The sequence below is a fragment of the Macrobrachium rosenbergii genome, chromosome 23 (assembly GCF_040412425.1).
Source record: "Macrobrachium rosenbergii isolate ZJJX-2024 chromosome 23, ASM4041242v1, whole genome shotgun sequence".
NCBI lineage: Eukaryota > Metazoa > Arthropoda > Malacostraca > Decapoda > Palaemonidae > Macrobrachium > Macrobrachium rosenbergii.
The window spans coordinates 28,778,099-28,791,555 of record NC_089763.1 but is presented as its reverse complement, the minus strand read 5'-3'; the positions used below and the strand labels follow the sequence as shown (position 1 = coordinate 28,791,555).

Genomic DNA, 13,457 nt, shown 5'->3' with positions numbered 1-13,457 from the left:
CTCTTGTGAGAGACTAGTATGGGATACAACACAAAGGAACCAAAGATTCCTCAATAATAACATCTTATATCTATGCTGCTCAATGAAATCAAACTTAAAATTATCTTTATCAAAAACAATTACATTACTCATTTTGATGTCCACTAAAGGTTTCGCTGTCCTTTACTATGACTGTAAAAACTTTTAGAAATTCAAATTATTGATTCCTCGAATGGTAATCACATGAAGGCTTTAATATGGATCTGCAATTGAGGTGCAGATGAAAATTTAATCAACCCTTACATGATTGGCAACACTTGGAAGTACAGTACTTCAATGTCTTTGATGATTTCTCCTATATTCTTGTGCCAGTGCACAAGTGGCAACCATAAATCTTGTAAGGAACCATGTAAGGGTCAAGTACATGCCAAGCTGAAGCATATACGGAGAAAATGCTTGCAACTGAAGGAGCAGAACTGATCTATAGGAGGCGATATACCACCAGCACCAAAAAAGAGAAAAAAAGCCCAATATTTATTACCATCTAAATAATCATAATACGAACAATGATGATGACAGTAACAATAATGAAGTGTATGCATTCCAAACAGGGTACAGTATAAAGTATAATTGTCAGAACACCATAAGTTGCACCTTCTAAGAATAATTCAATACGATCAACGGAAAGAAAGTAGTTTGTGCTATGCTTTAAAATGGCTATGCCTCATGTTCAAGAGTAGTGCATGCTACTGATTAACTCATACAAGGCAAAGAATGGGGCTTTGTTTAACTGCAATGTGCTGTTTATTCCACCAGAGATGAAGAAAGAGGAAAATCTTGATGGATCAAATAATAAAGAAACAAAATGACGATATGGAAGGAAAATACTTTCCCTCGGACAGAAGGCTGGAATGCTGAATCGAAACTCCTTAACTTCCTTCAGACAAAACTAAGTAGGTACAAGGGAGGACCGTGGAAGACACCATAAATTGGAAAAAATTCTTATACATAAAAAAGGAAGAAAAGCAAGATATATGACTCAGGAATGAAATATGCTGTGGGCATAAAACCAAGAATAATCTTAAAGGTGAAAATCATACAAAATCTTGGAGGTAGTGGGAGTATTAATGAAAGGGGATAACAGGTGGAATTAAGAAAATGTATAAACAGAGCCCCATGTACCAACATAAGCAACAGAAGATATCTATGCGTAACTAAACGTGATAGAATTAACTGCAGCAACCACCAGCACCACCACGAAATAATGATGATAAAAATAGGAGCACAACCAACTTTCAAAAAGGTGACCACACCTCCTCGCACTTGACCATTAACTGCAGCTACGTGGAAAAATGTTTATAAAGCCATCTTCAACATTTTTTTTTATAGAATGCTGTAACAATGTCCTGAATAATACTATGACAGTTAAGTAATTGAAATACTCAAAACAGCTTCAAACTGATTAAGAATATTGGAATTAATTCAATTAAGAGCCATTCTGTATCAAAATACATTGTAACCAAAAATAATGCCCCCCTAACTGCAGAAACAAAGCACACCTGCTCATACTGCATTTTAAATCAATACAAAAGTATGTAGTTACATTTATATTATTTTCCTCAAAACTGAAAACAATTTATTTTCACTTCAAAGAAAAGCACAGAATCAGATATTAAAGTTTCAATGACATGAGTAAGAAAAATTATATTGGTCAATACACATACCCTTACTTTACAGTTCTGTTACAGATATCTAATACAATAGACCAAAGTCATCTAGAATGATTAAATACATATCCTTTTGATCAGATTACATGAATATTGACTTTTTCACTATTGTTAACATCTATATGAGGATTCATTCTGGTATCTGTCATGTAAAAAACTAAGAACACTGATGTTATATATCAAGTTAACCCTTCACATAGCCTGAAATAATTCATAATGCCAACCTTTAGCCTTAAGGGCATCACGTAATGAGCTTTCGTAACCAAAAACTTCCCTTTGGCACAAAGGCAAAAAGCAACTGTGTGCTTTCACATTTTAGTGAACAGAATGACTTTCAATTTCATTCTACGAGTGACTCAGATTAACAAACGTGACAAAAGACATGAGTGTTTCAAAGAAATACGTCAAACCCTCCATGATCTACATTCGCAATGCTCATACAGCATCTACAATGTACAGTACAGTTACTTAAGAGGCTCTACAAAATTCTTCTCTCTCTATGCTTCAAGCAGCCAGCCGCAAGGGGAGTGAGAGGACGTGGTCAGATGGAAAATAATACACAATGGTGCAACTTACTGGTGAGGGCAGTGGTGGTGGTTGTGGTGGTGGTAGGGGTGGCAGTGGTGAGTGGGGAAGGTGGCGTGTGTTGAGGCGAGGAAGGGTTCCCCCTCGCCCCAACTGCTGCACGGTATCTGGCTTTCAAAGCCTCCAGTGCTGGGGGTGGGCAAGCCCACTCTCCTCCTAATGAGGATATGCCCCCATCCACCACTTCCTCCTCAATGCCATCCATTCCCTCCTCCTCACCCTCAAACTCCGGCCTCCGCCTTGTGCCCGTCCAAGCGGCTCTGTGCCCGCCCATCAGGTGCACTACACGACGTAATCCACATCACCATGGATGGACAGGCACCACACCACATCACATCAAAATAAACCATAGTGGTGAACTCCACAAAGTGATAATAAGCGACTAAGATTCATCACAGTCAACACAACTACTCTACCCATCCTCCAACATGTCAACTATAACGAAGGACTAATGTAAAGCACAGAAAAAAAAAAGTAATTCTCAAACAAAACATAAAAAGGGGATAAGTCATTCTAATACTGTATTTAATAAAAGTACCATAATCAGATAGACAAGCAAATCTCAATGCATATGTTCTTAATTATCTTACAGTTCTGCAAAGAATGTTAAATCATTCATATTATAACACCAATAATTTCAATTGTTTACATAATAATAAACATTAAACAATCAGGTTACAATTATGACACAAACCCACTCACAAGTGAAATAGCAACATCAATCTCCATGAAGAAAAGTAGTTATGGTTACTGACACTAACTTATTGGACTGGAAAGACTTCGTTTATTTCATACTGAATTCAAAAACACAAGATTCTGGAATGTTCTTCCTAACAAAGCAATTTCCGTTCCCAAAACTATTCACATAGTAAGCAAATCTTAAGCTGTTTATGATCCTACGACAGCTTACTTGCTACTGTTACAGAAGGTTGTTCAGATTTTACCATTAGACAAAAGGATACTTTAACTTGTCAAGTTGAAGAAAAGAAATTAATGAGATACCTGTACTCCAAAAGTCATATGTTATAAATATGGAGTGTACAGCATCCCAGAGGAATAACATGCTCTCAAACTATCAAAGGCAACTGGTTTTTTTTTATCATGAGAGGGCAGATTAAAAGCAGTGAATGATTGGTGTATAGATCACAGACCAAGCTGGAGCAGGCAAAAGTATGGAAATTGAGAGAATAAGAACGGACTGAACAGACTACATTAAAAAGTACTAAAAAACAGAACTTAAATGGGTGGGAGGGTGTTTTTACAGAAAAGAATTTAAAAGCAATTGAATCAGAAAAACAGGAAAATTATGTACAAAAGCAGTGAAGGGAAAAACACTAAAAAACACGTATGAAATGGGAAAGGTATGAAAAGATAATGAGGGGCAAGATTGAATGTATACATGAAAGAAAAAAGTACAATAAATCAAAATGAATACAGGCAGTCCTCAGTTATCGGAGGGGGTTCTGTTCTGGGGGTGTGATGATAACCGAAAATCGCCACTAACCAAAAATCACTGGCGCTTTTGCAGCGATTTTCAGGGCTTATATGCTGAAAAGCCCCGATTTTTGGTTATCGGCGCCTCTGTTAGGTATGTATTGGCGCCAATACCCAATTATCAGCGCCAATAAGCGGAAATTGGCGATTTTTGGCGCCGAAAATTGCCGATTTTCGTCGCTAGACAAGCGCTGTAAAACCGGGTCACCATTAACCGAGCCCGCCGTTAACCGGGGACTGCCTGTAGTGTTTAAAGTTGAGGCCCCTAAAAGTATTTCACATATAAAATGAATCATATTGGATGAGACAGAAGAGCACAGAACGACAAAATGACTGAAAATAGTAACGGCTAAAATCACGAACTCGTCAACAAAAGCTTAAAAGAGCAAAATGTTTCAAAACTGAAAGGATCAGAAGCAACTATAAAACAAACACCCCCAAGGTGTAGAAAAATATTTATATATTAAAATGGAATGGTGACAAGTTCTGATGAGTAAAAGGCCAATCCAACAGGACGGAAACAGACTGATGCACGCGTAAATATCCTGGGATACACAAGAATCGCATTCCATTCACGTTTCTGCTTTGTGAATTTATGGTAGGAAGATAATCTCTCCTAAACTGACTTAGCACAGATAAGTCAGATACATGCATGACACATTCTAGGAAACAAAAACCCAACACTTGTTACCCAATATGTCTGTATTAAGAATTAGAACATTTTTTGACATGTCGGTGCTAAAACATTACTGTTTTACCCGATAAATTTTCACTTACATCAAAACAATGACTCCGGTAATGCGGAAGAAAAAAGCAAACTTTCCTTGCATTCGATAAAACAATATATACATGTAAATACACTTTTCTTCTTTCAATTTCAATATTATGCCCACATATAGCACTCACAAAATCATGTACTGATAAACAAGTCAAACGTGGTGCATGCACGAAAAGCAGCTACAGTACCTAGATCTATGTTTTACTACCACAGAAAAATACTGGAATTCGAAAATAAGCAATGTGTTAAAGAAGACTGAATATTAAAAGATCAGGTTCATTCTTATCCAACCAAAAATCTAGCAAGGGGGAATACTAACTGCATCAGTATTCTAGTACACTGATGATATCAGAGAAGAATAAGTTGAAAATAAAACTCTCCTCAGTTTTCAGATACTTCAGAGCAAATAAAATTCCATCTTAATTCCCAGTTTCAGAAACAATCATGCTTAAAAAAAAATTATGAACTTTGCCAGGCACTGTTTACCTCATATACCAAAGTCTCAACGGGGTACTAAACACTTGTGCTTACATACAAGCTTTCTTTTATTTGATGTATTCTGACGAGATCACAAAGCCTTATTTCCCACTTTGAGATTCTCATAGGACTTGCCTGAAGGATTTGCACTTCAATGAGAAGAGAAAACTGAAGCAGGGCAAAGTTTAGAAGCTGGACAACCAGGAAAAAAAAATCATGGGAACAAATGAAAAGTAAAAGTCTGGGAGAAATGCAGTTCAGCTACAGGCCAAATCAGCACAGCAAAGAGCCTTGGAAACTATCTGAGGTGTGCTTCAGAAGGCACAATACCAGAGTCAACATACAAACATTAAACTTCCTACAAAACAGAAAAGGGTGCTATGTTTGTATTCCATACATTCAGTTCACTGACTTGCTCACAACCATCCCTATTTTCCTTGTCTTAAAGTTCCCTATGTAGTGCAATATACACATTGGTGTAAAGTCTACATTTTCCCAATAAAAATGAAGGTGAAAGAGCATCACTGATGTAACTGTACAGGATTTTAGACAGTGAAGATTAATAACACCACTGAAGTGAGAAAATATATGTGATACCCCTAAATGATGAAGGATACCATATTTTCAATTAAGCAACCTTAAATTTATAGCCACGGATGCAATAATGACACTTCGCCAAACTCATGTCTTCGGAGTCCAGTTAGCTTACTTTGCACAAAAGGGACAACTATAAAAATGCAGTGGTAAACTCTACATTCTACTGGGGCTACTCTCAAGCATAAGAAGAAATATTCCCTCCAAAGTGGACCAGTTTTATTCTTTCTGTTTCAAAACTTGCCAATCTTCTGTGGTCTCAAGGTTCATCTCAGAGAAAAATAATCTCAATAAATGTATGCCAGAAAACAATGAAATCAGTACCTGCATATAGTCACATCTTTAATCTTTACTCTATAGTTCCTAAAAAAAAAAAAAAATTCTTGTAATGGAAACTGACTACATATTTTAAATCTCGCCATATCTCAACTTCTTCATATACATTCTCTTTGTCTAAAAATCTTCCATTTTTATCTTGAGCATTTCATACAATTCTTCTATCACAGCATTTTTCTAACTGTCCTCCGTCCACGAGGGACAGAAGTAAACTTTAGGTAATAAATACCCAACAGACAAGAGCCTCTGTACTCTTGATGTTATGCAGAGTTTTTACTCGTCTAGGAATGGGACCTATTTACCTCAGGAACCTACTTGTCATTTAGGAATCCAAACCATCTAACCATTGTGGACATTGTGGAAATCACTCAATGAACTATCAACCTGAGAATTTCATCACTGACATATTTATGCCAGTATTTCCTGTGTTCTTGCAAGAACTCCACACAATCTAGACCTTTATCTACACCTTTTTCCAAGATCTGATGGGCCCTCCTAAAGGTCTTTGTCTGATACTTCCATACCTGCTTATCTACTGCTATTCTGACCAATCATTCCTCATCCCCATATCTGACACCAACAATAAATAGTTTAATCGAGTGGACGTGATATAACTGTACTTTAAAAACTACCTAAGACGTTCTCATGTAAATGCACCCTGACAATGTTGAAAATAATCAAAATCTGCATGAGAACCAAAGATGAATACCCACACAATGCAGTGCTCAAGAAAACTAAATCTGCAAGAAATGCAGAACAGAAAACAACACACCTGAACTACAAGAAGTGGCAACATTTTTACCACCATTACAATTACAGAATAACATTACCCCAAAATAAAGGTTTCAGCAAACACAGGTATACAGTAATGCTACAGCATAAAAACTATTTGAAGAAATTTTCATTAGTGACAATCTTTAAGGATTTTAGTGAAATGAAATCTTCACCAAAAACACAAGAGTAGCAAGAATTCTGAAAATATGCCATACAAAATGTAATCCTGTTTTGTTCGTTCAAAGCCGTTCCAAAACCACATCCTCTCAACACAAACACCTTTCATGAAACTGAGGGAGACGCCAAAACCTAACCAGAGCTTATGATACTGCTACAGTGAACCCCCCGTATTAGCGGGGGATGCGTCCCACACCCCCCCCCGCGAATAGGTCAAATCCGCAAATGCTTAAAACCCATCTAAAAACACTTAGAACTGCCCATTTTGATAGCTTAAACCAAGAAAAACCCTGCAAAAATGCTTATACCCGAGTATTTTAATAGTTTTATCACAAAGAGTGCATTTATTCATGAAAAATATATGAAAAAACAGTAATTAGTGAATACTGTATTTCTCAGTGGAAAATACCGCGAATGGGCGAATTTTCCGCAAATGATGGCTAGATATGTTCCACAGAGAAACCCGCGAATGCGAGAGTCCGCGAACCATGAGAATGCGAATACGGGGGGTTTACTGTACCACAAAAAATATTTAGTTATTCCATTCATTAACACTCAAGGATAACACGAATGCGTACACCTATTCCTTCTCAAATATAATGTCTTAAAAACCACACATAGAAACAAAATGAAACCTTTAAAATCAAGAACATTAGGATGCATAAATGTAGAAAGAACAACAACGTATAACTTCTTCCAGCTTGTGGTGCACAAAAAATTAAAATATATAACTTATGGGATATATTTAATATTTTTGAAGGATATATTTGTTGATATTTACAATTATTTTCATTATAATAAAAAATATACAAACTATCACCCTGATATTCTTATCCACAATTAATCATTTCAACATAAATGTCAGAATGAGTTTAATCTAGTTAAGAACCACTTATTGAAGACCATCATCAAAATATGAAAAGGAAATACCTTAAAATCAAGAGCTTCATATTCACTTATGAAGATCACGTATAAATGCAATTACCGTACTTTTCTACATCGATAACATGCTTTACTGGAAAAGTGATATGTAAACATCACACTCCCAACAATTTTTTACATTCAGAAACTACAGCAATATCAGAGTACAATCTGGGAGCAGAATTGCCTCTTTGTCACATATCAAAACATGAAATCTCTAGTTGATGAAAGGCTTCAACACCTCACTTATTTTAGTTCAGGGACAACTCATAACAATATCCGGCGATGATTAAAAATCCATCCATGCTAGATAAAACATCACGCAGCTAAAGGCTCTTTTGACATAGGTATGGTACCTTAAAAAGGTAAAGGAACTCTTGACATTGGTCATTTAAAAACTAGATTGACTCTTGGTGTGCATAATCTGAAAACTAAATGACCTCTCAATGCAGTTAACATGACAACTGAAGTAGTTCTTGGGTAGGATAACTTTAATTAACTAAGAGAGCTCTTTGGTGTAGGCAATTTAAGAACTAAAAAGGAGTGTATACTAGATGCTACAGGCATTCATCCCAATTCTATTACCTTGACCAAGACATTAGTGCTAAAAAATTAAAATTAATCTTTGAGGATGAAAATTCATATTAGTTAATTTACATTGTTACTTAAAAAATAAAGTTTGCAGCTCTCATCACTTTCACACTTCACCTCATTCACTGAAGAGAGAGAGAGAGAGAGAGAGAGAGAGAGAGAGAGAGAGAGAGAGAGAGAGAGAGAGAGAGAGAGAGAGAGAGAGAAAACTTCCATCAGTAGTTCATTACTGTTTTAAAATTGTGAACATAAAACTTCAAACAACACCCACTACATGTTAGTTTTATAAAACTAAGCTGGACATTTTAAAATGTACACAGTAACAACACAGGTTAGGCCAAAATAACTGGACAAGTCCTGAGACATTTAAATATTACCCACAAGAAAACCTTAAAACCAATTAACAGATCCTTACATCAAGGGTGGGTTACTTAACATGAAATGTTCACGAGCGAATTTCCACTTTTAGTGTCATTCTGACTAATGAGGTAAGGTGGAACCACAAAATGAACACAAAACATTCTTGCTGAAGTGCACAAAGCAAAATAGGAGTAGTCAGTTTCAAGGCAAACTTCTGTTAGTGAAGCTCCCCAAGACCGTAGTTGGCTTGTCATTTGCTGTCTTTAGCCCTTACGAATTCTTTTATTAAGAAAAGCAATTTCCTGAACTAGAAGCCACTCAAAGCCCGGTGGGTCCTTGATCACCTGGCAGGCAAAAAGGCCATAGAAGTAATAGTCAAAATCTTTTTTAATATTACAACAGCAAGCATCCAGTAATGCAAGGTACTGTACTATTATCCTGAGAATCTCTGACATCAGCAATTACAACTTCAATAACCCCTCTAAAACTATCCTAAGTCCAAGCATGAGGCTAAACAAACAGAAACTTCTTAATCCTAGGTAATATGTCTGTCTCGAGTGTTGCCTATGTTACGCTACAACACTAAGTTTTTCCATGAACTTTTATGCACTCTGCCATAAGTGCAATGGGTACAATGTTGCTGATGATACTGCTTAGTGTATTTCACAAGATCATCCTGGAACCTCTTGACCCATTTCCGTTAACGTCAATAGGCAATATAAGAGTTCCATAAAGATTTACTGTAGCAAAATGTAAATTGCAAGACCTAGAAACTTTTCAGTTCCCTTTGGTCTCGTCCTACTTTCTTCCGATGTAACACTGTGGTCTCATATTACTGAAATTTATAACACCGTACTGTAACGACAGTAGTAATATGCATTTTGACTCAGAGGTCTGGTTAAACTATTTTATTTCTGAGCTTCGGAAGTCCCCTTTTACATTCAAACTGCCCAACCGGCCACAGTTAAAAATTTATATATGATGGACGATTCACCACGACGCAAACACACACTATGACTTGAACAAAACAAGGGAAGATACCTAAAAATTTCACACATGAATAATAATGAAAAATGAAAATTCCACAGACGAGGTAAACATGGATGGATAACAAAATGCCATAGAAAAGGTTACCGTGAAGAATAAAAAATGTGGAACAGGTACTAACACACCTAAAAAGTAGATTCTACACAACAGGTGACAAAGCAGACCAAACGTGAAGGAACAGAAGCACCAAAGTGGTAAATCAAAAAGGCTGTTTACCCTGACACAGCATTACTGTATCAGATGAAAACAGGCAACAACAAACTACGGTTCAACATTGGTAGGCAGAGGATGACATTAAAATTTTGCCAGCAGTAACATTAAGCAGCAAAATGTAGTACCTAAAAATACTGGTTTCATCCATAGTAATCTTTGTTGGTTCAAAATCTAGTATATGCTACAAAGAGTTATGGTCCCTACAGCTGTGACTAAAGATGATATTACAAACAGCAGCTAAGTAGCTACAAACAGGGACTTTGCAGCAAGATGGCACAATGACAAAGCAAAACTTCCAGAAGAGATGGACGTAGGCTGAACAGAAGCCAAGTCCTTAACTCCTTATACCACGGTAGTTTAACCAGATCGCTGAAACTTCTGACCTTTCTTATGGTTAACCTGAAATATTAGTTTTTCAAACATGTAATACAGTTGAACACGAAAAGGGGAAAGCACCTGAAAACTAAACCAGCCACAAATGCTTAGCATGATAAGGTATACAAAGTTTTTGAAAACTGAAAATAAGGAATACCTAATAAAACAGGAATTGCACAAACAGATCACCGGAAGATAGAAGTCGACTAGAAACTCAATTAAAATTCTAACTTTCAAATACTTGGGTTTACCTTCACATATTTGGGTTTTAGGAGAATTAAATAATCTGATCTCAAACTGTAATAACGAGGGTAAGACAATACAACAAATCTAAATCCACTGAAAAAGCATGGAACCAAACCTTTTATGTTAACATAAATGGCAGGGTAGCTAAAGACAGTTATAGGAATGAACTCGCTGTTATAACTGTGTTCTAAAAACGCTATGCCTTAAAACTATAATTTCACAATGCTGTCCTTGACGTTCTGATGCATTATAAGCTAATCTAGTACCTTCAACTACAAACTCAATCTACCATATGAACAGGAAGGACCAACACTGCACCCATCTTTTAGATATATAGTAACAGCTAATGGATGGTTATAATTTCTCCTATACACATGATCTGACCAAGAGTGTCACGTGTCTTAGTCAACGAATACCTTGCACTGGCTGGGTGCTTCTTGAAACAAAGTTTTTCACCTGAAATTGTATGCCATTCATGAAGAAGTTATAATGGATAAGTTGCTGGCAATATCAATGTTTAAACTGCACATACCACAAGATTAATAGTAAAAATTTTTGTAAAACCCAAACTCAAAACAGATCTGATGGTGTTGAAAACTATATAAAAAAAAATTAGGAAAGAAACTACCTTGACTCTCTACTGCCACTTCAGAGCATCCATTAGAAAACAATATCAACCTAGTTCATGTTTCAACAAAATATCACACATTCCAAGTCAATATTACCCTACTTATCACGAATCTTTCAATACTGTAATCAGCACTACAACAGTAAATGTCCCATAAAAACAAAACATCAGAAAACCATATACTTCAACCGACACTTCTTAAATGATAGGGGCTACAGTAGTGTCAGCCAATATATATGCTTTTCCTTCGGTAGTTCTGTTTATATAAGCATTTTCATTTCCTCTATACCATCTGCTTGAATGACATAAAGATCTATTTATTAAGTTACAATTTTATTTAAGCACTACTTAGAGAAGTTCTGGAATGTTCGATGAAGATGAAGAGGATAAAACTGATCGTAAAGCATCTCACTTATAACTGTGTATCTTTTGCCATGCCTCAGTAACAAAAATTTGCCTTGATACATCTGGCCCTGCTTTTGCAACAGTGATTTTTCAAGTACCTTGGCCTTAGCATGCATACCTCTTGAATCACTGCTGGTAAGATTAAAAAGCAGTACAGCACTTACAGTACCCTTCCAAAAGATACCTGACAAGTATTAGTAAAGCAATGGCCAGTAGAAATTAAGCAACAAATACGTCAACACAAAACTCATAACGTAACGAGCATGAGTGAAAAGAAGCAAAGTAAAACTAATAACATACCATATGCCACTGGGACTGAAAGGCAAAACGGGTACACTACATGATGCTTCTGATTAAAAAATGCTTGTGATAACTGTAATGCAATGAAAACCAAAAGCTTTCTTTAAGATATACAGAAGAGAGACCTTGCTATAACCAGATGGGTTTCTACATAGAAAGCTAAAATACACTGACTATGCTGATCAATAAAGATGAAAAAAATTGGCAGCTCTATTATCAAAAATGTATACAGTAAAATGATTTACAACCATTTCAATATACTTTGTTGTACAAAGCAATGATACTTTAAGCTCAACATATGCTCCCTGCCAAAATTAAGGGGAAAATTAAAGGAATGGTGATCACCAAATATGAATATCAAGAGGAAAAGCCTCTCTTTGAAATCAGTAACTGGGCTGCATTAATGTCCCCTGGGCATATAAAACTATCCAGCCTTAACGGTGCAACCACTTGGGGCATCCATGGAAACTGTAGCAGTAAAATAAAATCAAATGTTGGCCAATAATAACAATTCTCAAGTCACAGAAAGAACATGAAAGAATCATCTCTGATGTAACTACCTGAACAGTAATAACTCTGGGAATGTGGCATATAAAAACTATTCTAATAAGTAATTACTAGTGGGAAACAAGAGCACAAGTGAGCAGAACTTGCCAATATTAGAAGAATGTCCTTCAAAAATAAAGGTCACAGAAAGTTTCATTAAAATTCCAACAAGAATTCTGTGTTACAAGATATACACGTTGCAGACGGTTCCCCCGACAGTAGTGCAATGACAATCCTTATAGTAGATGATTTGAATGAGCACAAAAAAACGTTAATTCATATTCCAGGTCACCCATTTATATTCTGCTTTTTTATATACAGCTCAAAATTCAAAAAGACCTAGACACAACCAATGAAATTTTCATTGAAAATAACTTTTCTTATCAAGTACTTTACTCATAATAAAACTCAATAGTACAATTTTAAAAGCTAAATACTTTTCGAAGTATACAAACTCTTCCACTACAGAACATACTATATATAAATGTACCCAATATATATCTATTCAAAGTATTTACAAAGTGAATTATAAAATATGCTTCTAGCAAAGCTCATACCATGAAAACATGATGACACATTCCATCTTTGCTTACCAAAATTTGAAATCAAGACTCATAATTCTGACACTCAACACTCAAGACAAGACACTTTCAAGCCATGTGAAAAACTGACAGAATTACTATTTGAAAACTGTGCAAGATTACCTTTTCCTAGAAATACCCCATATGATTAAAAAAAAAAAAAAGCCCATTTACCTTATCTACCACAATTCAAAACTTTAAAACTTCCTAGAAAGACCTATTCTTACTAAATTGTTAAAAATTAGCTGCACGAGAAAGAGAATTTGAAGTGGTTTTAGAATAATTTAATAACCTACAGAAATATTTCATGAGATAAGAAAACC

The 13,457-nt window shown here is 35.8% G+C and overlaps 1 protein-coding gene across 7 annotated transcripts in view; it reads right to left on the bottom strand.

The window, feature by feature from the left end:
• The window catches only part of Cka (Connector of kinase to AP-1), a 45,372-nt gene that overhangs the window by 10,994 nt on the left and 20,921 nt on the right, over positions 1-13,457 (bottom strand). For 3 of the 7 annotated variants that reach the window (XM_067125489.1, XM_067125490.1, XM_067125492.1), the window contains exon 9: positions 2,283-2,573. The exons of the other annotated variants lie outside the window; for them this stretch is intronic. In XM_067125489.1, the coding sequence (XP_066981590.1) occupies positions 2,283-2,573 (291 nt within the window). The remainder of the gene's footprint in view (positions 1-2,282; positions 2,574-13,457) is intronic. 7 annotated transcript variants of the gene reach the window in all.